Source organism: Diospyros lotus, chromosome 5, assembly GCF_014633365.1.
Source record: "Diospyros lotus cultivar Yz01 chromosome 5, ASM1463336v1, whole genome shotgun sequence".
In the NCBI taxonomy this organism is placed as follows: domain Eukaryota; kingdom Viridiplantae; phylum Streptophyta; class Magnoliopsida; order Ericales; family Ebenaceae; genus Diospyros; species Diospyros lotus.
The window spans coordinates 4235261-4262255 of NC_068342.1; the positions used below are offsets into that span (position 1 = coordinate 4235261).

At 38.1% G+C, this 26995-nt stretch overlaps 1 protein-coding gene across 1 annotated transcript; it reads right to left on the reverse strand.

Annotated features, from left to right (window-relative positions):
- On the reverse strand, positions 1-26476 carry LOC127801129 (protein ZINC INDUCED FACILITATOR-LIKE 1-like). Its single transcript, XM_052336000.1, has 17 exons — positions 25854-26476; positions 23131-23171; positions 18852-18912; positions 18637-18739; positions 18405-18507; positions 18224-18277; positions 18052-18114; positions 15571-15620; positions 15378-15453; positions 13599-13808; positions 12627-12714; positions 10339-10424; positions 10126-10233; positions 9611-9655; positions 9393-9481; positions 7914-7957; positions 1-326 (listed from the first exon to the last, which is right to left on the reverse strand). Exons 1-17 carry the CDS (start codon positions 25996-25998, stop codon positions 238-240), a joined length of 1455 nt encoding a protein of 484 aa, XP_052191960.1. The 5' UTR covers positions 25999-26476; the 3' UTR covers positions 1-237.
- Positions 26477-26995: the final 519 nt, after the last annotated feature.

Genomic DNA, 26995 nt, shown 5'->3' on the forward strand with positions numbered 1-26995 from the left:
TAATAGAAAATTTAATGATTCATTGCTTATGAAACAGGAACTGTTACAGAAATAAATGGAAGTTTTGTATCTTGAATTAGGTACAGTTTCATTCAATGTTTTTAATCAAAAATAGAATTGGAATTCCATTTTACTACTACCCCTATTTCGGATACACCAATACATTACATTGTTAAACAATCAAGTTGACGATACTTGCGTCATCTGAAGTTTGGTAAAGCTTCATCCCTTCCTTTATTACCGGCTTTGAACTAGAAATGGTTTGAATGTCATCAAGACACCAATTGCCTCGATTACATTCAAGATGAAGAAGGTCATCTGATCACCTGCATTTTGATTACCAAATTATACTCCTGATAACTTTCACAAGCAATGAAATGTAAAGCAATGATGAAAGTAGAAAGCAAAGTTTTCTGGGCAGGAAAACGCTTGTTGCAGAATCCCACTTGGAGCCAATGAATTTTGGGTGCTCCAGAATTATTTTCAACAACTTGGCAGCAAGCAATTTACATATTTTTCTAGTTAGCAACTAATTAAACACGGTTAAGTACAAAGGCCTGGTTCCGTTAATAGATCAAATATTATGAAAAGTGTTATGCTTGATACCTTTATACATTGCAAGATTTTGAAAATGATTATAGAAACGAGATAAAATTTCAGAACCGAAGAAATCAATTAATTGTACATCTTGTTGTTCTGTTGTAATAAACATGCCCAAGATAGAACGAATGCAGAGAGAGAGGTAGCTAACTTTTGAATTATATAGAAAAAGGGAGGGAAAAGGAGTACTACCATATATGACTCACAATATATACATCAGATCAACTTCCCTAGCCATATTTCAGAAAGCTGATAGGCCCCCGGTTTACTTGACTTATCAAAGAAGGGCCAAGGGGCAGGGGGCAGGGGGCAGGGGGCAGGGGCAAGGGTGTAAATTGGATGGCTGGCATAATAGCCAGCCATGTGCGTAAGGGTAGAGAAGGGAAATTGCTGGGTTGTGTAACAACCCAGCAAGTGCGTGTAACAAATTTCTGTTGGGGAGGAGCGGGGGAAGAATAGGTAAGGGGGGGGAAGAAGTTGGGAGGGAGAGACCATTCTTGTATTGAGTCTTGGGAGAGTTAAGGGCCTCTCGAATGCCCAATTTTTCTTGTAATCGGATTGAAGTGGGAATTTGAATTCAGTTTTCAGTGAGTTTCCTTTGGGTTCTCATCAATTTGGTATCAGAGCATCACCGATCCCAATGGTGAACTTAACGGACCAAGTAGGAGAATTAGAAGGGAGGATGGAAAGCATGCAACTGGGAGTTGATGCCATGAGGGGTGAGATGCAATCGGTGGAGAAGAATGTCGCGAACTTGCTGGAGCAGTTCGCATGGATGAGAACAAGGTGGGAAGAGCAGGAGCGGGAGCGAAAAAACAAGGAGAAGATGGGAGGCTAGTCTACGGAATTCACTCAGGATTCCGAGGTGACCCTAGATGTGGGAGTGCGGTGTGCCAAGACAGGTGGTGCCGATGGGAGTTGGCGGTCGAAAATCAGAGGGAGACAATTGGAGATGCCTCTCTTCGAAGGCGACGATCCGGACGGCTGGATATTCAGAGCCGAACGTTATTTTGCGGTGACGGGGATGACTGATGAGGAGAAGATAGATGCAGCTGCTTTGTGTATGGAGGGGGAGCTGCTCTATCGTGGTTCCAATGGGAGGAAAAGCGGCGAAGGGTGAGGGGCTGGGAGGACTTCAAGTTTCTGTTGAGAAGTCTTCCGACCCACCCAAGAAGGCTCTGTTGAGGAGAGGTTTTTAGCTCTCCAGCAGAAGGGAACTATCATGGAGTACCACCAATGCTTCGAGACATTGGCTTCTCCCGTTGAAAACTTGCCGGAAGCCATGCTGGAAGGGCATTTCATAAATGGGTTAAAACCTGAAATCAAGGCTGAGTTGAGGGTGTTGAGGCCAAGGGGTTTGGAGCAAATGATGGACTTAGCCCAACGGATAGAGGAGCAGAATCAGGTGATTCGGGGATGGGCGGTTGGAGCAGGTTCAAACAAAGGACCGTCCGAGCCAAACCCCATTTCAACTTACCAGTGAGGGGGAATTTTGCCACCCTCACAACAGCCCCAAAAACTGACAACAGTCAGTCCTCCTAACCCAAATCAACCACAAACCAGTGGGAGAGGGGGTAACCCACCCTTCAAGCAGCTTAGTGAGGCGAAGTGGAAGGAAAAAAGAGATGAGGGCCTATGTTTTCGATGTGATGAAAAGTATACTATAGGCCACAAGTGCATAAACAAAGAGCTTCAAGTAATGATGACATATGATGAAGAGGTAGAGGAGGTGGAAAGGGAACAAAAGTTGGAAGAGTTAGTAGGAGAGTCGGGGCAAGGTGGGGAGGTAATTGAGCTCTCCATGAATTCTGTGGTTGGATTGACTACACCACAAACTATGAAGCTCAAGGGGGACATCGAGGGGTAGCCGGTGGTGGTGCTTATAGATGGGGGGACAACTCATAACTTCATAACAACCGAGCTGGTGCGGCATTTGGCTTTACCAAGGGAGGAGACAGCTGGTTATGGGGTAGTTATGGGGACTGGAATAGCAGTGCAAGGGGCTGGAATTTGCAAGGGAGTGAAGCTTAATCTCCAAAATCTTCAAATCATATAGGATTTTTTACCTCTGGACTTGGGAAGCTCGGATGTGATTTTAGGAATGAAGTGGCTAGCGGCTGTTGGAAGAATGAATGTGGATTAGAAGGCCCTCATAATGAAATTTTAGATAAGAGGCATAACAGTAACCTTGCAAGGGGATCCTAGCTTGAGTAAGACCTTGGTGTCCTTAAAGGCAATGGTGAAGGCCTTTAGGGAAAATGGGGAAGGAATGCTGTTAGAGTTGGGAACCATGGTGGCAGAGATCAAAGAAGTTCAAGAGGAAGTTCCAGAGGTCCGGGGGGGGGGGGGGGGGGTGTTGGCTGAGTTTGAGAGGGTTTTTTCTACACCGGAAGGTCTGCCACCTTGCAGGAGGAAGGATCACATCATCAATCTAGCTCCGGGAACCACACCAATTAATGTAAGGCCCTACTGATACTCCTATTTGCAAAAAAATGAAATTGAGAAGCTGGTGGGAGAGATGCTGGCGGCTAGAATTATATAGTCTAGTTCCAGCCCATTCTTTAGTCCGATTTTGTTGGTTAAAAAGAAGGATGGAGGGTGGTGTTTTTGTGTGGACTATAGGGCCTTGAACAAGGTCACTATACTGGATAAATTTCTTATACCTGTGATAGAGGAGTTACTTGATGAGTTGCATGGTGCCAGGGTCTTCTCTAAGCTCGATTTGAAATCTGGTTACCATCAGATTAGAGTTAAGTCAGAAGATGTTCCCAAGACAGCTTTCTGGACTCATGAGGGGCATTACGAGTTCCTAGTAATGCCATTCGGGCTGATGAATGCACCAACCACCTTCCAATCTTTGATGAATGATGTTTTTAGAGATTATTTACAGCGTTTTGTGTTGGTGTTCTTTGATGACATATTGGTGTATAGCAGTGATTTTGAACAGCACGCAGAACATCTACGTTGTGTCTTAAAGATACTAGCGAACAACTAGCTCTTTGCCAACAGGAAGAAATGCGTGTTTGGACAGTTGGAAATCGAATATTTAGGCCACATTATATCTCATCTCGGGGTTTCAGCCGATCAAAGTGAGATACAAGCCATGCTAGAGTGGCCTACTCCTACATCAGTTAAGGAATTGAGGGGGTTCCTTGGCCTTACGGGGTATTATAGACGCTTTGTAAGGAATTATGGCAGGTTAGCAAGGCCGCTAACGGAGAGGTTGAGGAAGAATAACTTCTTTTGGGACGAGGCAGTCGAGCAGGCTTTCCAACAACTTAAGGCTAAAATGGTATCTCTACCCGTTTTAGCCTTACCGGACTTTGGGAAGCCCTTCGTTATTGAGGCTGATGCATCGGGACAAGGTATGGGGGTTGTATTAATGCAAAAACAAAGGTCTATTACTTATTTCAGTCATGCTTTCAATCAGTTAGGGAGAAAAAAATCTGTTTATGAGAAGGAACTAATGGCCATAGTGTTTGCTATGCAAAAATGGAGACATTACTTGTTAGGCAACATTTACTTAATGGAACAGCAAGTGATGAGTCCGGAATACTTGAAATGGATGGTGAAATTGTTGGGGTTTCAATTTGAGATACAATATCAGCCAGGCTTGGAAAACAAAGCTGCTGATGGGCTGTCTAGGATCTGACATCTAGCAAAAATAATGGCCTTAACAGTGTCTAAAGTGGTCCAAATGGATAAGTTAGCCAATGAATTGAAGGCTGATGCAAGATTGCAAAAACTTATTCGGGAGCTTCAGGCTGATCCTACTTCACACCCTAACTTCCAACTAGTGAACAGTTTTCTCCTTTACAAGGGAAGGTTGTACTTATCCAAGGGCTCCACTCTCATTCCATTGTTACTTCGTGAGGGGCATGATGGGAGCATAGGGGGACACTCAGGATTCTTAAAAACCTACAAGAGGGTAGTAGCAAATGTTTGTTGGCAGGGAATGAAGAAGGATATACACAAGTATGTAAGTGATTGCTCAGTTTGCCAACAAAATAAATATATGGCTTTAGCACCAGGGGGACTCTTGCAGCCTCTCCCGATCCCAACCCAAATTTGGGACAACACTGCTATGGACTTCATTGAGGGGTTGCCAAAGTCGAGCAAGATGGATTCCATTTCAGTGGTGATGGATAGACTTAGTAAGTACGGGCATTTCATTGGACTTAAACACCCGTTTACAACTGGGGAGGTGGCTGGAATTTTTATTAAGGAAGTGGTGAGACTTCATGGAATTCAAAGGTCCATCGTATTGGATAGAGACAAAATTTTCATGAGCAAATTTTGGGAGGAGATGTTTCGGCTACAAGGTACCAAACTCAACAGAAGCACAGCTTATCACCCTCAAACGGATGGGCAAACTGAGGTACTTAACCAAACTTTAGAAACCTACCTTCGTTGTTTTGCTTCCTCAAAACTGAAGGCATGGTACATATGGCTACCTTGGGCTGAATTATGGTATAATACCTCCTACCACACTGCTTCCAACGTGATTCCATTTCAAGCAGTGTATGGGCGAGAACCACCACCCTTATTGAGGTTTGAGAAGGGAACCACCCCTGTTTCAATGGTGGAACAGCAGCTGGTTGAGAGAGACTTAATCCTTGAGGAATTGAAGGCCCAACTGATGAGAGCACAAGCAGTGATGAAGAAGAGGGCAAATCTGAAAAGAAGGGAGGTGAAGTACAAGGAGGGAGACTGTGTTTATTTGAAGTTAAGGTCCTATCAACAAAATCGTTGGCTGCCCGTGCAAATGAAAAGTTGGTTGCCCGCTATTATGGTCCATTTCAAATTGAGAAGGAAGTAGGTTCGATAGCTTATAAGCTAATACTTCCATCTCATTATCCAATCCATCCGGTATTTCACGTATCACAGCTACGAGAGGCAAGAGGGGCAGTGGAGGCTAATGTGGAGCTTTCTCGACAGTTTACTGAAGACCTTGAGATGCTGGTGAAACCGGAGGCAATGCTGGGAGTGCGACCAGGGTCCGGAAAGAACTTACAGGGGTTCAAAGTGCTCATACAATGGAAGGGGCTACCCCCATTGGAAGCTACTCGGGAACCTTATCACTTGATCCAGCAACAGTTTCCATTTTTCCACCTTGAGGACAAGGTGAAAGTTGGGGGGGAGTAATGATAGGCCCCCGGTTTACTTGACTTATCAAAGAAGAGCCAAGGGGCAGGGGTAAGGGTGTAAATTGGATGGCTGGCATAACAGCCAGCCATGTGCGTAAGGGTGGAGAAGGGAAATCGCTGGGTTGTGTAACAACCCAGCAAGTGCGTGTAACAAATTTCTATTGGGGAGGAGCGGGGGAAGAATAGGTGGGGGGGGGGGGGGGGGGGTGAAGAAGTTGGAAGGGAGAGATCATTCTTATACTGAGTCTTGGGAGAGTTAAGGGCCTCTCGAAAGCCCAATTTTTCTTGTAATCGGATTGAAGTGGGAATTTGAATTCAGTTTTCAGTAAATTTCCTTTGGGTTCTCATCAAAAGCATGGCAAATGCTTTTAAGAACGTGTTCACTGATTTTTGAAAAAGAAAGAGAACCTACTAGTATATCACATGTGGGTTTGGGAGAGTTTAGGGGTACATTTATTTATTATGCATATTCATCTGTATATCCCACTTTCAATCATGATTTGGTAGATTTCATACAAATTTATTATATTCAAATAGATTTTGTACATATAATTGTACTAATTCAACTAATTTCACGTGCTTAAAAAGTATAGAAAATTAATGATAGAAGATGCAAAAACACTTTTGAGGAGATCCACTCCTGTGTTGAAGATTCTGTCAAAATATGACTCACAGGAAATTTCGCAGATACCTTATCAAACAATCACTGAAATGTATCCTAATATTCCTTATGGTCTTTTTGATTTTTTATTTACTGTTTCTTTTAAGAATGAGGCACTTCAGATAGACACACATGACACATCAATAACAGAAATATGTCTCTAGCTATTACTCGTGCAAAAGTCTGAATATATATCATAATGAATTTATAACATGGTGGTTATAAATTTCAACACTAGTTCAATAAATTTTAATTATATGGCATTATTCAGTATATAATATAACATAAAGTAACGAGAATTTATCAATATGGTCATGAATAGAACCTTTCTATATTGAGAATGTGAAGAATAAGCACAGCCTGTTCTATGACCAGAACCTTTGCCTAGTTAATCTTAAAGTCTCCCTCCTTCCTAAATCTTTATTTAGTAAAGAAGACATTCTTTCTATCACAAACACCAATGCCACATTCAAAGAGGGGGCAAAAGAATGTTGTTGGCCACACCTCCTTTTCATTATACTCCCTTCGTTCTTTCTGTATTTTCTAATAGGGTAAATTCCACTCAGATCCTTGTGATTTGGGCCATTTTCAAGGAAACCCCTGTGGGTACTTTTGGCATTTAAGATCCATATGCTTTAGATTTTTAGAACACTCTTTCCTTGTGCTTTATTATTTTTATTTTTTTTTTAGTTCTAGGATACTATTTCTTGTTTTCTTTAAGTGGAAGGGGCATATCTGAAAAAAGAAGTAAAGCACGGCCTTCAATGCCAAAAGTAAACCACAGCGAATTTCCTTGAAAAAGGCTCAAACCACAGAGGGGTCAAGGTAGAATTTACCCTAAATAATACCCGACTTCTTTGTGTTCTAGCTCCACTAGGGTGAGGTGAATATGAACTCCCTTGACACCACTACCAAAGTAGTTGACAGGTAAAAATTGGAAGCATTACAAAGAACTAGTTGACGTGTTCTCAAGTTTTATTTTAATTTTCAAAATTAAGCCAAATTTTGTTAAATGAACCCAATAAAGAAGCCATTTCTGGGACAGTGTCATTTCATTTTGGAAGTCACATCATTAATGGGCAATGAAAGTTCAGTTTCCACTTGTATGTTCATTTTCAGGAGAGAAGTCAAAAATAACTTAAATATGTTTCACCTTTCCCATAGAAATTGAAATTCAACATGATTTACTAGGCCAAGCAGACACATAAAATTGGTTAGACATTAGGCCATAATGAGAAATAAACTCCCTAAAAGGTACATACATCTCTTGTTTCTAGAACCTGTAAAGCGAAAGGAGGCAACTAAAGGAGTGCGTCTTATTTTAACAGCAAGGGTCCTCACCCAAAAGTGCTAACTGCTGGTGACTTATGGGTTCATAAAACCAAGTAATATGCCCAAGACTTCTCCAATAGACTACTGATCTAGGATTAGGTCGTGACACTCGGTCCAGTCTAGTGTAGCCAACTTAAAGACTGAAAAATAAACTCAGTTTGACAGTTACAAACCTGGAAGGAATGATGTGTTTTGTCGCTGTTGTGACCAGGACAAGCTGCACAAATCAAAACCATATTACCTAACACAGAAGAATGTAAACAAGAGTAATCGATAAAAGCCAAAAGTAAACTTCTGACCTGATATCATGCAAATACTTATGGTTTCAATTAAGAGACAGGCTCAGGCTATTGGAATGCAAATTAGATTTTAAAACTAGCCATTCACGTTACTCATAGAAGCAATGAGTTGATAAATCAGTTCTCTCTATTATCTGTATACACTATTGCATTATCCAGAAATAGGCGACATCCATTTTCATCTTTTCATTTTTTAGTATAAATTTCTTGAGTACTAATGATAGTGATTTCTCATCAGTACCACAGGATTATCCATAAGGACTGTTGAAAGATTTTCATTTTTTATTGTCCATGAGGACTGTTGAAAGATTTTCAATCACCACTCCAACCTAATGAGATTGCTTCCACAGCTAGGAAGAGAGTTTTTCTCTAAAGGTGTAGGATCATCAGCTTTGTAGAATCAATGGTCTAGTCCTATTTATTTGGAAGATAAAAACTTAAACTAGTTTTAGTCATGGGAGATTTGATATGACACCATATAAACAAGCCAACTCAATTTCTACAAGAGTCAAGAATTCGGGATGCAGATACAGTGGGCACTAAACAAATATGAAATTATCATTTTTTATGTATCAGTGCATGAAAACAATGGCATATTATCATTTTGACATACAAACTATAAATGGATCTACACTGTAAACATAATAAGAATATAACTTGTTTCTTGAATTAACAACCAGAAAAAGTGGGGACAGAGAACTCAATGCATCATATATAGACATTCAAAACATTTGTTAAGCCTCTCACCTACTGAAATCAAAGGAGGGATGAATATGTCTATTTCTTGTTTTCTTTCTCTTATAGATTTTGGAAAGTAAGTTCAGTAAAAATAGAAGTGTGGATATGTTGTTATGAGACTAAAAAGATCTAATGATTCCATGAAAAGATCAGTTCACATCTTTTGGATCAATTGTTCGAATTGAAAAGAAGATTACTGAGGATGTTACTCACTAAATCAAGGCAGGATGATTGAAGTGGAGGAATGCTTCCAAAACTTTATGTTGTTACAAAATCCTTTTAAAACTAGAAGAGTTTTTTTTTTTTTTGGATGTCTCAACTCCAAAAGACAAATTTTGTTGTATGATATAAAATGTTGGGAAGTTATGCACCAACATGCACAAAATATAAGCATAACTAAGATGAAAATGTTAAGATTGATGCACAGAATACAAAAAATAGCATTAGATTGTAATGTGATTGGAGTGGCACGTATTGAAGATAAGATGAACAAGACATGATAAGGAAAGTTTGAACATGAGAAGAAAATCGATAGATGCACCTGTGAGAATAGTAATTGTGCATTCACCGGATCAAAATATAAAAAGATGCTGGCATTATTAAGTGGATACTCACAGTGCTCCGCCACCAGCTGGGCCTACAGCTTTAGAAAGGGACATAGCGGTCATAGCTATGCCATTTGCAGCTCCTCTTTGATCTTGGTCCTGTTGTTACACCATCAGTTCAAATGAATTAAAAGAAAATAACGGACAGGAAATAATAACTTAAACCCCGTGAAGAGGAAAGTAACAAAAAGGAAAGGAGAGTGAAAATAAAAGGAGAAAAAAAATTACCACAGAATTATTCTGCAATATAAACATTCCGGTAATAATGGACATCTGATGACAGTGAAAAAAGAGGATCATTACTTTAGTTATTGAAAGAAAATTATCAAACTAATTTCTGAAGCAGCGACTGCAATACCTACAGAAAGAAAAATGTACTTCATCTTGAATAATAGGTCAAATTTCAAACCAGAGCACATGCACAGTATTTTGTTTATTCACGTGTTCACATGTAGACATTAAATATCAGCTTCTATTTCCAAATCCCCTATTTGTTCTCCAGTGTTTTTTATTTTATCAATGAACTTTAGCTGTGAGTTGTTCATCGTACAAGTTCAACAGAAATTGGATATGTTCTTTTATATAGTTTGAGTTATCAAAACATATATATAATTACACTACCAATCATGCATAAGTTTTCCTATCAGTAACTGTAATCTTACTCTTGATAAATACTAAAGCAAATGAAACGGATATGGTTCTTAGAAATCCATAGACAGTCTTGACAGTATAGATGCACTTACAGATAGCATATTCTTTATAATGGATGCACAATTTAACAAAATCGAGAGGCTGATTCCAGATAGCTTGTTCATGTAGGGGTAACATGCCAGTAAAGGTATAGCCAAAACCTGAAAAAAGAGGAATTATGCACCAAATAAAAACTAATATGGTATATATTTCACAGCATTTGGAAATACCAAAAGCACTTCATTTTACAAGTGTTGATTTCTTACTCCAGCAATGCGAGCTACCATCACAGTGCCAAGGATCTTCTCCGCAACTGGATATAAAGTTAGTTGAAATACTAAAAGCCCAAACCCTGAGAATTGAATTAGCATTCAGCAACTCAATCTTCAATAGACATACAATATAAATATATAGGCATGTTAGGCCAATAATTACTGGGGAAAAGGGGAAAGGGGGAAAGAACACTAGCATTGACCTAAAAAATTTCAATTTCACCAGGAACTTGAAAAATGCATTCTCTTGTTTTTATGTATGGTATAATTCCCTTTTGAGTGTCTGAGTTTCTAAGAAGACCAAATGTTCATCATAGGGATCCTATACTTATATGGAATAAATTCATCATTTAGAAACACTCAATGATGACAGCAAGAAAATTACAGAAGAGATGAATTTGAGAGCAAGATGAAGAATTTAGGGAAGGGGAAGAAGGAGAGGAAGAAAGGTTCTGCAGGAGAAGACACAGAAATTTTATTTCCAATCAACTTCTTCAATAATTTCTGATTACATCAATTATGCTTATTTATAGGCTAAAACTAAAAAGATAAATCTACACGCCAAACAATACTAAAAACAAAAGATAAAATAAATAGATCTTACTAAAATAAAATCTAAAATCCAAATTCCAAAATTCAAATAAAACCAAAATCCTAATATCACACAACAACAAATTATCAACCCTTAATCCACTATATTGGGTTGCTTTAAAGCCTAACATAGTATATCAAAATTTAAAAATTCAAATGTCTCATCACTCAAGTTCTACCATTATATACTGTTGGAGAAGATAAGAAAAGAATGATTCCGAGTTGTGAACAAGTGGATAATGAGATGAGGTTGTTATGAGAGAAAAGATAAGGAGAATTTCAAACTAAGAGGATAAATGAAAGAAAGGATGAAGCAGTTTCAAAACAGATGAGAGGAAGTCAAGTTCAAATTTATTCTAATCTGTAAGGTATTGTTATTTGAATTTGTTGTATCGTATTCCTGTATTTTAGGAGATTTTTTACAATGTCTTGTGTATATATATCTCAACCTACAGATCAATGAAGTGTGAGGAAGAACTTCTCTTTTATTCAGCCTCCAAACATTCAATATACCTGTCCTGTCAATTTTTGTTCATATAGAGTACAAAAACTATATTACTGAACCTGTTTCTTTTTTATTTTTCCACTTCATCATCACACAGCAAGTTTCTTTTCAAGATAATCAACACTAAGAAAATGAAACAGCAATAAACACAAAAGTTAAATTAAACAAAAAAGGCAATTGTTTGACAAATATATACATGAAGTCTGATCCCTGGAAATATTAATATGGAGTTATGAGGCATAAACAATGAGCTAAAACCTGTCACAAATTTTCTTCTCTTTGCAGACATCCCAGAAATAACTGATTACCAATTAAATCATACATTCACATGCAACTAAGACCATAAGAAACTCAATTCTTCGTTAATATAAACATAAAACCTTAACAAAATAACCACATTCAAGTGCGTGGCAAATAAAGAAGCAGTTTATTTTGTACTTAAGGAGACGGAAAAGGTTGTAGCTCTTCATTATTTTTTACTCTTTAATAGAAATTTTTAAAAAGATCAAAAATAGAAGGGGTCAAAAATAAAATCTAGTAATTAGTATTTAAAAATTAGCAACATATATGGAATAACCCCCCCCCCCCCCCCTTTTATTCGTTTCAATGTTCTAAAATAATCTCTAGTAAACCAACATGGTGTCAAAGCAATCTGATCAACTGTCAAATGATTGCACCCATGTTCCCCCTTCTTTTCCTCTCCTGTATTTATTTTGCCTTCATCATCCTTTCTTTTACTCTTATATAGATTTGATGCACATTCTTCCAGTTAAAAGCACTGACTAATGTTTGTTAGAAACCTTTAGAAATAAGAATTCAATCCAGAATTCAGACACTGTGAGCTGAAGCAAATTCTGTGATGTTTACGTCAGAAATGAGATTTAACAACATAATAAATGTGGTGCAGCCCAGACAGATCAGTTTTGCAGGTCCACGCATGTTATAGCCCTTGAATCTCTCAGACATTATCCAGATATGGAACTCAATTTAACAGGCCTTAGTCCCAATAAGATCAACTAAAAATCCAGTTCTGCTTTGTGAATCTACTGAAAATGAGGCGTTCATATCCTTAAATAGTTGGCATTATATGATGAATCTGCCATTACGTGTCTAAGATTTTAAGGGTGAAGGAAATTCATTTTAACTTGATTATGCATAATTGGTTTAGCACTATTTGCAAATGTACCTGTGACTGAAAGAACAGTTCCAACATCATCAGTTGAATAGCTCAAGCCCCCATTCTTTCTGGGGCTCTCAGCCCATAATGAGAATATCTGCAGGAGATAGATTGCCAAAACTATCCAATAAGATAAGCAATAAGACAAATGGTGACAAACAAAGGAAAAAGGCAAACTAGCAAAAGTAATCCTAGTTACTGTAAGAGACAAAAGCATAGAGGAAATACTGAAAATGATGCCAGTACTTCCTCAAGCAGGCCTTATTAAGGTATACAGGAGGACAACAATTCCAGAAACCATTGACCATCATGTGCCAGAACATATGAAGCACAGACACCGACATGGACACAGGACATGGGACACAACATTTTTAAAAAAAACAAGTAGGACATGACATGATCGAGATATATTAATGAAAAAAATAAAAAAGTAGGACAGGACAGGAAAGATTGCTCCGTTCCCTTTCCACTCTTCTCCAAATCCCCTCACAATTTATCTTTCCCTTTCACTTCTTCTCCCACTTTATCCAAATGGAGGTTAAATGAATATGTTTAGAGCTAATTAGACATTTATTTTTCCTTAATTTCAAGCGTATTAACCATGAGGGAATAGAATGTATTTAATCAAAATGTAGAAAAGCTGAGGTCTATGGCTAGAAGAAGATATGAACCATGATTAGAATATAACCATCATATTGTGATTTACTACAAGTGTACTGCACAAGGCAACATCCTGAAGCATTATTGTCCCCTTCCAAAATAATGTATAACAGCGGTTCATGCTCTAGTAATCATGTACTTGAGCATGCATAAGGTGCATCATGGACAAGTGGCAGAACCACAAATTAAAAAAATCCTACAACTTTAACTTGAACTCACAGAAAACAAAATAATAATAATGATAATAATTGCAAAGCACGGCTAAGAACAGTATAAATTAAAACATTTTTCATTGGCCAAAGTTAGGCAATCAAAAGGCACCTCTGTGTAAGCCATGTCATGAAGGGAGAAGACACAATACACTATGATTGATGACATCAAGGGCCAGTTCTTGATCAAGCTTCTTTTAGAAATAGATTTTCCTCCTTCCTCTGCTTTCTCTCTCACATTTGACCCACATGGTGGAGCCTCTAACGCGTCATATGAATCTTCACACGATTTACTGATCCGATTGTGATTGTGCAATGTTTCCTGCAGTTCTACATTTGTTAGAAACTAAAATACAGCAATATCAAATATAACAGTTAGCTGAAAATAAGCCAACATTAAAATTACAAGTATATGAGCTACAATGAAGGAATAGACAATACAATAAAACAGTTATTTGTTGGAAATGACTCTCCCATTTGCATCTGTTTCCCATTTAGTAATGCAAATAAACGCGAATTCTAGAAAAAAAAACTGTTTTATACATGCTACCAGAACATAGTGATGAAAAGGTCACCCTTCACAACTACATAAAAATATACCAAAAATACACGAGGGTATTTTGGTCTCTAACGGGTGAACTACAAGGATAAAATAATAAGTTTGTCCTTTATGTCAGTGATTGAGACAGTCCTACGTCCTGTTATATTTGTTTATTGCACACACATGAGATGGTATCGCATATTTTAAAGTCACACAAAAGACAAATAGAAAAGTCAAAAGATAACTCATGCTTATCTTTCTTATCCCATTAAATATAAATGAGCATTATATAAAGATGTTTATTTGTATTTAAGTTTCTTAATAGAATGAAAAGTAAGAAAATAAGAAAGATACAAAATGTTTTAGAAAATATAGTTCTTTGTTTGCCAAGCAAAAAAGAAAATATAACTCATTGAGTGTGGCAATTTGTAATTTAAAATAAGATAGAATTAACAAAAATAATCAATTAAAAATAATTCTAAAAAATATATAATTGAGGGAACCAAATCACTCAGATATAAGCTTTGTGGTTTAATATACATGATGATCATCCAAAAGGGATTGGGGGCATTAAGCTTGATCATTCTTGTTCAATGAAGAAAATATAAAATATAATGATTATAGTAATAACAAGGTTTACATTCCAAACAGTTACAGTCACCGTCACTGAAATTACCAAAAAGTGAGAAAAACACCCTCACATTATGGAAATTAGATTCGCTACCACTATCATAGTTTTCCAATTAATGGAGAGCTAACCAAGATTGTTGAGTTATTACTTTCTCATTATTTTCTGAACACGTAATTCATTTCTAAATTTTTTTATCTACTTATGAAAAGGTCAATTAAAAGAGTATTCATTATATCTTTTACTACGACTTAACAATTCAAAAAACTTCAAGAGACACAAAAAATCACTTTACCCATATGCATTACAAACACAAGATAAAGCATAACTCCCCCAACCCAAAATGTTTTTCCTGTCTCCATTGAACCACCTGCCATTGCCACTTCACACATCCCTCCCTTGCTTTTAGCAGTTATCCCACCAGCCTCCCTTCTCTCCCAGTTGCATTCCGAGAGAAATACCCCATCTCCTTCCTCATCCCCAAAAGAACTGTCCCCCTGCCATCATCAGCAGAATTCCGCCACCACTATAAGCTTCTTAAGTATCACCAGCACCTAGAGGATGACCTTTATCAAATCGCCTCTATTGCTTAATCTAACTCCAACACAATTTCTAAACTTCTATTTCTAAATACAAAGATACCAAAGACAGAGTCTAGATAAAAAGCTAACAATAATATGAAGTTCAAATAATATGGGAATTTTACTAATAGTTTGTCATACCGGGAGCCAGTAACAGGCAATATCCACCACCAATGCAAGAACTGATATACAGAGGCAGGGCAAGAAGTATGGAAATCTGCATCACAAGTTTGTAGTTCAGGAAACAAGTGCAAGGTGAATGATGATAGAAAATTTTACATCAGAGATAAAAAAAAAATAACCATATGGTGAAAACATTAAAGTTGTAAGTTACCTTCCAAATACAGAATCTCTGGAGAATATATGTGGATATTTCTCTGCAGGCTTCATGCAATTAAAAAAACATTAAATACAAAAATAAAAAATAAAAGACATGTGATTGATGGCAGTGCGCTAGAGGGCAATTGAAGAATTAGATAGAAGTTTATATCCCAGACTGTAATTAATGGAAATTGGGAGGGTTAAACTGTAAATATCTAATGTCTTCTCTAGAAATAACCGCCAACTTTATAAATAGAGTGCTAGTGGGTGTGTGTGGCCATTCTATTCTCTTCTATTGTAACGAGTGCATTGTATTCTCTGAGATGAAGGCTAAAGTTCTATTTTTTAGCTTTGTAATCTTGGGAGAAAAGTTGTTGTTTTTGTACTTAGGAATAGGGGGGAGATCTTGCTGCTGTACTGATCTTTCTTTTCCTTAATAAGACTGCTAGGAGGGCTCTTTGAAGGCTGGATATAGGTTTCCTCAAAGGAAACCGAACCAGGATAAATCCGCGTCTACTTGTGATTTGATTGTTTCTTGTTTTATTTTCATTCTGATTTGATTGCTTATGTTTCTATTTTCAATTCCTATTATCGTTGGGAAGGGTAGAGAGTGTTGAGAGAGGCATATTTCATCTAAGGGTAATTCCGCATAGTCCTAGGATAACAAGACAAAATAAATTACCTACATTTAGGCAACTAAGATATTGCATCACAGATGATGGAAATGAAAAGAGATGGCAATAGAATCATATATTGGGTTATGAATGTTCAAAAATCAATGCATAACTAGAGATCACAAGGACACTTTGGCTATGCTTTCTGACTCCTACTTTATCTAACTAAGAGTTTGTTGGGGTATACAGCAGTATTTATAAACTGGTACAGCAAGCAATGGCCAAAGAAAACGACACCGTTGCAACAGACAGAGAAGGGCAGTGGGATATTTCAAATCGAGTCGCGGGTAAGAGTTGTCCTGAAGATAGAATCGTCCTACACCGGCGGCAAGCAGATTACGGTGATAGTTTTAGCAAGATGAAACGATCTCTTCAACAAAAAAACAGCCAGGGCTGGCAAAACCGTATTGGTATTTTGCACTCTAGTTTAGACAAAGAAGGAACACTAGAATGGAATGGGCACTTCGATGACGAGCTCCACTACGGAGCCAGAGAGGGTCACAGAGAGATTTATAGAAAGGGGGCAAAAAGTCAAAATTGCCCATGCCCACTTTGCAAATTTGCAAAGTGGGCCACTGCCCCCGCCATGCTTCTCTCCTCTCCCCTCCCATGGCCGCTGCCCTAGCCTCGCCGCCACCCTCACCTCGCCTCGCCATTGCGCCTCCGTCGCCTCACTGCCATCGCCGCCTCGTCTCGCCTCGCCAATCGTCGCTGAAGATGCAGCGACAATCGGGCGAGGTGGTGATGGCAACAAGGCGACAGAGGCGAGGGCGGCGACGAGGCTAGGGCAGTGGCCATGGGAGGGGAGAGGAGAGAAGCAGGGCGGTTGCAATCCATGGGAGGGGGAGGGGAAAAGTAGGGTGTGGGAGCAAAATCGTCTTTTTGCCCCCTTTCGGTAAACCCATCGGGCTTTCTAGCATTTTCCCTTCGATGACAGAGGAACTCTTAGAATTTTCGTATATTGTCAGAGGGACAGAGTTCGGTTATTAATATAACCAAACTCGACCCGACACGGAGGCAGACAACACAACAAACAAACGGAGAAAACTAGCCACGAAAGCTGCAGAAAACCCGCGACATGCTAGAGAAACACGAGGAGGAAAATCGGAAAGGATGTTCAGATAAAAAAATAATAATAATATATATTATTAAATAAATTTTTAACAAAAATATATATATATATATATTTTTATCTGATCCGGACAGACGGCGGTGGCGGCAGCAGCACGTGCAAGTATGGGTTCATTCGCTCACAAAATTTGGGTGTCCCTTAAGGCCCAAACCCAAATTCATGATGTGGACTATTTATTCCTACAGAATTTCTCTTAACCAAGCAATGTGGACAACTTACACACCAACACATTCAGCACATATACACACACACACAACAGAGTTCGCTTACGTAAGGCTTGAAAGTATTAGACTTCAATCATATAGTATTAAAGAAACTATTAGGATATTCATGAAAATCATTTGGAAGTTATTTTCAGCTTTATCAGTCCAGTAGAGCTACTTATTCTCCAATCAGTGAATCATTGAGCATTTATAGACTTTATGGTACTGAAATTTTCTCAAACCAATGAATGCAGGCAACTATATTAAGCATGCACAAAACTGGCAGCAGTAGGCCCAAACAGAATGGATTTGTGCTCATACTTCATTTTTTACCTTTGCAGATTGTGTCTGAAGAGTTTTATTTGCATATAAAGCTGTCCACTTTGCTCTTTTTTTATTGTCTTCTAATCATTTATCCATCACACTTGAGGCAAAATAAAAACACATTTGTTACCTTTCTTAAAAATATAAGTACGAAGAGTTACCTGAGCTAGGAAACCTCCCAAAGCTGGACCTACGATTAAACCTGCTCCCCATGCTGTACTAATCTGCCATAAAAGTTAAAATCCGAATTTCTTGTCAGGGAAAAAGCTATAAAGTTCATGCATCTAAACACATTTTGCACAATATGCCTCATACAAAGATTGTGAACCTTACAGTTGAAAGTCCTAAAGCCAGGTGCTCACCACGTAGAACTTCACATGCATATGCCTAGCCAATGAGAAAAATTGAACATGTTTAAACTTAGACTGAAGGAATAAAAGCAGCATGAGAAATGCATAGCACAAGCAGCAACTTTTAATCATAATACCAGTCAAACAACATTCACAAAGGGTACCTTTATTGGCCCAAGTAAACCATTTAAACTCCCCAGAAGAAACCTCATACAGACAGCCATCCAAAAGTTCGTACTAAGACCAAACAGAGTGTTGAAAATAACCCTACAATACACCAAATAAAGATCAAAATTTCTCTAAAAAGAAGCAGGTGTCACATAACTTTTAATATAAAGCAGCCAATTTAATTGCAAAGTAGATAGTAAAATAATTCATGAAAAACAGGTTACTAACACTGCCGAAGTGCCCATAATTATAACTGGTTTTCGACCATATCGATCAGCCACTGATCCCCAAAAGATAGATGTAAGAGCCCTTCCAAGCATAAAAGATGACCCTTCAGGATATTAATGTATTTATTAGGACTGTTTTACACTCAATAGAAATCCAGTGATTAGTTTATATTTATAGAACCCAAGAAGAACATTAGGAAAGAGAAATTGTCTCACCCACAAAACCTGCATAGTAACTAATATCTTCTTCCCTTTCTGCGATATGAAAGTCTCTTATCTGCAACAAAAATCAAAATTCATATGCTGATCCACACAAATTCTGATGCTAAAAAACATATTTGTCTTCTTTTTTCTTTTTTACAAATTATTTTGCTAAATCTTTTACTGCATATCTATTGAGCAAAATGTAAAGCAAATAAAGTTCAAGAGAGCCTCAGTATTTTGGCCATTCTAGCTTGCAGGGGGATGCCGAACAGGTATAGATCATTGAATCTGATATTAATTATTTTGCAAATAAATTTTATTGAAGCCCTTACACTCATCATTTTGATAGTTCTCCATGAGGGTTTCCTTTAGATATGAAACGCTCAAGCATTTCAGAAAGCAAGTCAATTCCAGCAAATAAATAATAGAGAAATCTGACTGGGGGAATATGTATGAGCTTGCACAAAAAATGAGCTGATCTACATATAACCTTTTGAGTTAACAACCTAACCAAAATGGTAGCAGGAAGCAAACAAACTAGGTCCATGTCTATAGGTAAAAGTTCATTCACAAGTTAAGTGCTGATCAGGAATGGTTCCCTGCTGCAACAACTCAAGAATGGACTTCAAACACTAAGTATCATTCATGTGGAATCTTCAAGTTAATTTCACAGTAGAGTCTACATTAGTTTAAGTTCAATTTTTGGAAATGTCTAGAATTTAGGGAGGTAGTTGAATGGGCATAAGTGCACAATGTTGTCATATAAAATCAAACAGCTTAGAGGCAAAGTTCTTCTATTTGAACCAAAATTATCAGGTTTTAATAGAATTTAAAGTTCAGTTTTGAAACATAATATGATGTTCAACTTTACTATAAAAGGACAAAATGAAAATCACATAATTCTTGGGATATAAGTTCAAGTTTAGCACCTAGCAAGGACCCATTCTTGCATTAATACTTACAAAAACAAGGCGTGGAGAGGATACAACTAACAGTCCAGAAACAAGGCAGTGTCAAGTATTAAGAGCTCTAGTTCTCTTATGCAAAATAACCAAAATGATTACACTAAGAAATGATAGCATTACTCCATGTGCCAATGCAAAAGCAAGAGTATTATGCCTTATAACATCTCATATTCATTATTCTGGCATTAAACTATATGCCATCATAGTCCATACAAAAGCCTAGATTCTAGAAACACAACCTATATATAAAACGTGTTTATTTGGCAGGCCAATAATCATCCTCCTCCTCTATCCAACCACTCACACTTTCTCCTGCATAACAAAACCTTCTCACGCTAGGTAGTGGTGTTCAAAAAATAGCAACAGAGGAAAACAAGAGAAGACTAAAAAATTCTACTTGCATGTTGATCTAGAGAGCCCATCTTGATAATATTCTTCTAAGGCGATGGAGAAACAAGATCAAGAAAAAAGTTTGAGTTTTAGAAGCAAGTAAAATGTTCTATTCCGATCATATGGAAAATAAAGCTAGAATGCAACTAGGGTTGCTTTTATCAAATCTAACAAGTATAATATCCATGAACTTTCCAATTTAGACAACTACGAAAATGGAAAATCAAATACATCTGTTGAGTTGTATATAAAGATGGTTAGCATGATGTCATGGCTTATGTCATGATGATGCCATGATAGTTGCATATATATAAATATGTGTGTGTGTGTGTATTCCATCTCTTAGTTTGTAACTGATAGAGATAATCTTCAAATCATCTCTCTCTCTCTCTCTCTCTCTCTAAATTCTCACATGGTATCAAAGCCACTGATGAGAAAATCATAAGTTGTCGTTGTGTATCCTTCTACAGTGGCCTTCAAACCCTAAACTTCTTTACTTATTTTCTCTCACCTCGTCGCCTCTGTCAAGACCAAACCTCCACTGTCCAGCCATCATTTGCCAACACCACTGCCACCATAGTGTTCATCGTCATCAGATCGGCCCAATCCCGAAGACCCATCACTACGCACTCCCACGTGCCACCCAAGATTTGCGAACCATCGGTGCCTATTAACTCACTTTCCAGCCACCATCTGCTCGTGTCACCACTGCCATTACATCGGCTGCCTCAGATCGGCCTAGCCCTGAAGCCCCATCGTCGCCGGCCGCAACACTCACTTTCACGTGCCGCCCAACAAATCTGCCAGATCTGAACCATCGGTGCATGCACCCACTTTCTAGTCATCGCACCCACTTTCCCTTGCCATCGTTGCCTCGCCAGCCTCAAATTGGCCTAGCCCCAGAGCCCCATCGTCGCTGGCCACCTCATGTGCCACCCAACAAATCTATACATTTAAACATTTTTTCCATGATCTCTCTCCAATGCTTCGATCACGACACCGTCACCACCATTAGACTCGTCTCCCTAAGTCCCTCCAGATCCCGATGGTTTCGTCGTCGCTATCCACCGCTAGCCACCGCCGGCCATCTTCATCAGTGCTCCAGCAAGCCTCTATCGCTACTTGCTACTCTTTCCAGATCTAATTTGCAGTCCTCGGCATGTTTGACCTCAGTCACAACATGTCTTGATTGTGTAACCTCAATACCCAATAAATACCGAAGTATGCCTAGGTCTTTGATCTGAAAGTGCTGATATAGATGTTCTTTCAGCTGTTGTATGACAACTTGATCACTCCCTGTGATAACAATGTCATCCACATATACAACAAGGTAGATGTATAAATAAAAGGAGTGTCGATAGAAAACCGAATGATTAGTTTCACTCTGGGTAAGACCAAAGGCTTGAACCACAATACTGAACCTTTCGAACCACGCTTGTGGAGATTGTTTTAGACCATAAAGAGACTTCTTGAGCTTGCAAACTACATTGAACTCCCCCTAAGAAACAAAACTAAGTGGTTGCTCCATATAAACTTCCTCCTGTAGATCGCCATGGAGGAAGGCATTTTTAATATTCAACTGATAAAGCGACCAATGACGCATAGCAGCCACAGAGAGAAATAGGCGAACAAAGGCCATTTTAGCAACAACAGAGAATGTATCACTGTAATCCAATCCATAGATCTGTGTAAAGCCTTTGGCAACCAAGCGAGCCTTAAGATGATTCACCTGTCCGTCGGGGCCCACTTCCAGGGTGAACACCCACCGATAACCAATAGGAGTCTTTCCCAGTGGTAGAGGCACCAAATCCCAAGTACTATTTGAGTGTAAGGCTTTAATTTCATCAAACATAGCTAAACGCCAACCTGGATGTGACAGGGTTTCACTTGTGGTTTTAGGAACAAAAGAGATGGTATCTCAATTTCTCAGAGAAAGTATGCCCTTGACAACTAGCATGGTGAACTGCAAACTGGCTAACACTCCAATGGACCCGAATATCAAACTCTTGCCGGGATAGGGGAAGCCCTTTTCAGATCTTGAAAGGTATCAAGGACTGGTAGGCAAGCTGAACTATCTCACCGTCACTCGTCCTTACATTACTTTTGTTGTGAGTGTAGTTAGTCAGTTCATCAGTTCTCCATGTGTTTTTCACTGGGATGCTGTTATCCAAATTTTGAGATATATCAAAAGAGCACTGGCTGAAAGGCTACTCTATGAAGATAAAGGACACAAAAAAATGTAATAGCTAGATCAAGTGCAAAAGCAGAGTATCGGGCTATGGCTAATGCAACTTGTGAGCTCGTCTAACTTAAGCAACTCCCGCAGGAACTTAAGTTTTGTGAAGTGTCCCCTATGAAGCTTGTTTACGATAATCATGTTACCTTACACATTGCTTCCAATCCAGTGTTCCATGAACGGACCAAACACATTGAAATCGACTGTCACTTTATTACATAAAAGTTGGTTGAAGGTGTTATTGTTATAGAGTTTGTTAACTCCAATAATCAACCAAGTCTCTAAAGAGTCCTCGGGTAAAATATATTTGTAACAAACTTGGTGCATATGATATCTATACTCCACCTTAAGGGGGAGTGTTGAGTTGTATATAGAAATAGTTAGCATGATGTCATGGATTATGTCATGAGGTAGCATAATGTCACGGCTTATGTCATGATAGATGTAAATATACATATATTTCATCTCTTAGTTTGGAACTGATAGAGATACTCTTCAAATCATCTCTCTGTCTCTCTCTCTCTCTCTCTCTAAATTCTCACAAGCATCCACTTCAAACTTACCTTGACAATGAAGTACATGGTAATTAGTATGATCTCATTATAAGTGAAGAAAGAAATTGAACAATCCTCTTCTAGTCTAGATTCAGAACCAGCAAAGAGAGCACATCAATTACCCGATCCAGAAGCATATTACTCACCATGAAATAAAGGAATGGAAAAAGTGACGATATTGGCAGCGCTGAAAAGGTTACATAGAAGAATTATGTTAGGACTCAAATACATGTACAGACAAATTATGTAACCAAATAGTTCAACCAAAGCCTCATAAATCAAGTACTCGATAGACACAAGATCATATCATTAGTATTGACGACAACATGAGCCTGAAACTTACATAAATCAAGCATAGGGCAGAACTTAAAGAAGTTCATCAATAAATGAGGCCAGGACAAAAGAGAAACCTTTATTTAAATTGAATGATTCGAACAAAAGATATTGCCAATGAAAGGGAAAAGGCCAAATTTAAGAGAAGAAAAAATTCTAGACAAAAAAATAGACCTGGATATGATAAAGTGGTTACCTAGTTTCACAGAATCATTCAAACTAATACACATCCTCATTGATTAGACATATTATCCAATCTAACTATTTACAGCTTTTTCTCTCAACATTTGTTTTGTGGTTAATGAGGTATCTTGGGCAATTTTGGCTAGGTCTGCTAGTCAGTCAGTGTGAAGTCCTAATAATTCAGCTGCTTAAACTGATGAAATGATGTGAACAACAATTTACTCTTTTTTGAATGTTTTCTATCTGAAAAAAAAAAAAAACCTAGATTCCGTACCCACTCAAAACATTTCAAACTTGATTATGCCTGACAACTTATTCAACCAAATGAAGCATTTTCTCACAACCAGGGTCTATTAGACAGATTCTTTTTTCCATAATCTTGTAAGGCATATAATTTGAATTAATACATATAAAATATCATGATTTTTTTTAGAATCTGAACCCAAGTTAATTTTGGCACCCACTCTTCCCTAACATTATCTTCAATCTGGATAGCCTATTTTTCATCAGTAGCCCGTCAACTCATCTTCTTTGCACATGTTCAAACCATTTCAACTGGTTTTCTCTCATTTCATCTTCAACATACCATGACCCAATCTCACATTCTTAGTTTACTATTGGTCCCATGAACCAGAGTCACCATTGGTTAGTACCTTTGGGTGAGAACCCGTAGTGTTATAAGTGATATCAAAACCAACCCAAGACCACTACCAAATGGATACAAGCCAGAAAAGTGTTAGAAACTGACATGTGTCAAATTAAAATTTGAGAATTCAGGTTTTAAGTTTACTGGGAAAATCTGATCCTATGAACCAAGGGTCACTTTCAACTTGCACTTTTAGGTAAAGACCCTTGGGCGTCACATGTTCTTAATTGCCCAACACTTTGCGTCAGGAAACATGAGGGATCTAGTGGTTTCTCGTCTCAAGGATATGTATTGCTCGTGTAGAATACTACTTTTTTCTGTTCTTTCTTGTAAAGTGACCAAATAGGACACCTAAACCATGTCGGCACGTAACGCATCCTATCTTATTTATACCAATCGCATCAACAACTCTCCATTATTTGTAGGAGTAAACATATAATATTGCTCATTAGTTCATTTCACAGTCCTTATCATTCTTGCTTTGATTTTACCACGGTTGAATCTAGATATTCAATTGCAATTCTCTTACCTGAAAACCTCTTCAGTCTAAAACTACTATTGAAGACTTCTAACTTTATTTCCTTTTCTTCTTCTTTTTTTCATCCACTAAAATAATATGATCTAACACATGTACGTATCCAGTCAATTCATCCATAAGAAAAGGCCAAAAGCACCAGGAAAAAGAAAATCGTTGACGCAAATCTATAGTAGAATAAAACTCATTAATTTGTCCTACAACTTTCTTTCCTAGTGTCATAACTCCTACACTTTGTATAAGTTAAATATTATTTTTTCTCAAAATTCGACATATGAACTCTTCAAGTACCCTATCATAAAATTTCTTAAGTTCGTAAAAAACGTGAGAGGTTTTTCTTCTTCTTCTACACTAACTTCTTACTAGATAACACAGATGCTGCCATTGTTGACCTCATAGGCATCCACTCCAACTGATCATTTGATTGTGTTGTCCGCTGAATCTTGTTGTCCACTTGACCTATGATCTTCCGATATATAGTTTCAAGCAAAACGATATTGCTACTTTGTTCTTCTTTTCCATTATCCATAATGGTGTTCTCCAACCAAATGGTTGAGACTCACATTATTTGCATATTCCAGTTACAAGAACGATCATTTTATCAACTTTCTGGGTGCCTCTCTCTTCTTTAATGATATCCCGTTGCAGCTAATAGCAATGGCAAACTGCATAAGCTATAGCTTCTCGTATATGCATCCAACGCAATTAGCTACAATCGTCCACGGAAAATTAGTTTCAACAATTTGACAGATGAATTTTCTATTGTAACTTTTTCATGACACAAGTTGAGTGCCTGTTTGCTTGCCGCTTGAATTGGAAATAATCCATTCTCATACAGAACTCCATAATCTTGACTGGCACAATGGTTAGATGAGCTGGAAAGTTCAATATGCCTATTCTTCTTTAAGCAGTTTTCATGAATGCTTGAAATGACGAAATTCAGGATTTCAAGAATGCTTTAGAGTTTAAGTTGGTCCTCGTTTCCTTAAATGGCTACTCTGCAGATGTGGGATGTTGCATTGCAAATAGCATGGCATGTAAAACAACACTAGAGATTAGAGAAGCATTCAAGTTTAGGAGACATTCAAACAGGGCCAAATATATAGTCGTTGAGCTTGAAGTAGAGTGGTGATATAGCATGAAATGCAAATGCTTAAAATAAAAACCTTTACCTGTGGAAATCACGACCATCCATATCCAGAAAAGCTTTTTAATGGGTAAACCTCGCTCCAGCTCTTTAAGCTGTTCTGCCTTGCATCCTGGGCAGTCTTCATAAAAAGCTTTTCTCAGAAGGGTCTGTTTATTCTCATCGGCCATTGTGATCGATCAAGGAGGGAAAAGGCCAACAGCAGTTCACAGCCTGAATTTCTCCCTCCCTCCTGGCCAGCCCACTGTTAGTTTCAGCACTCGCTCGTTTCGAGGTTGTTCGCTTCGAATCGAATGGGCGGATCTGAAGGAACATTCACGAGCCTTTCTTCTGATAAAGTAATCAAAATGATCGGTTGGCAAAGCAATGGTCCATGGACACTGGTTTGAGAAAAACAATTAAACAGGAACCACGTGGAATCACCAGTAAATAAGAGCTCGGGATTCCAGCGCCGTACTGACAGGGACTAATTAAGCGCTGGCGCATGGAGATAAGGGGCAATAAATCTGACACTGACCCGCATCATGATTTGCATTTGCGTCACCGCTCACGCGACGACGAGGACGACGATCACGTGCAGAAAAGGACGACGAGGAAGACAAAGGCCAAGTAGAGATGCAATTGCGATAAATTGACATTAACCGAGACCAATAAGCAAAGCCTGCCGTCGTACGTAATTCATACACGGTCAAGCACAGTGGAATTGACTGAAACACAATCGAGTCCGGGCGGCCCTCGTTAATTCATCGCCCCAAAAAAAACCCTAAACAACAAAACGTCATAACAGAGGCCGATTCAAACACGCAAGTCGCGTCGATCGCTGCTTCTTCTTCATCATCATCGCCCAATGAGTAAGGCTTTTGGCATTTATTCGACAAGTCGTTTGATACAGAATCTTAAAAATGTTTGATTGGAATCTGAATTTTCATATTTAGTATAATTTTTTTATAAAAAAAAAATTTAAAAATAAAATTCCTAAAAATAATTTTTAAATAACTTCCTTATAAAAATATTTTTATGGGATGGTAATACAAGTTTTCCATAAATTTAAAAATATTTTTAATAAAGGAAAAAACTAAAACACCTCTTACCTTTTTATAATCTCGTACAAATATATTATATATATTATGTATATACAAATGCATATATATATTTTATTTACTTGTT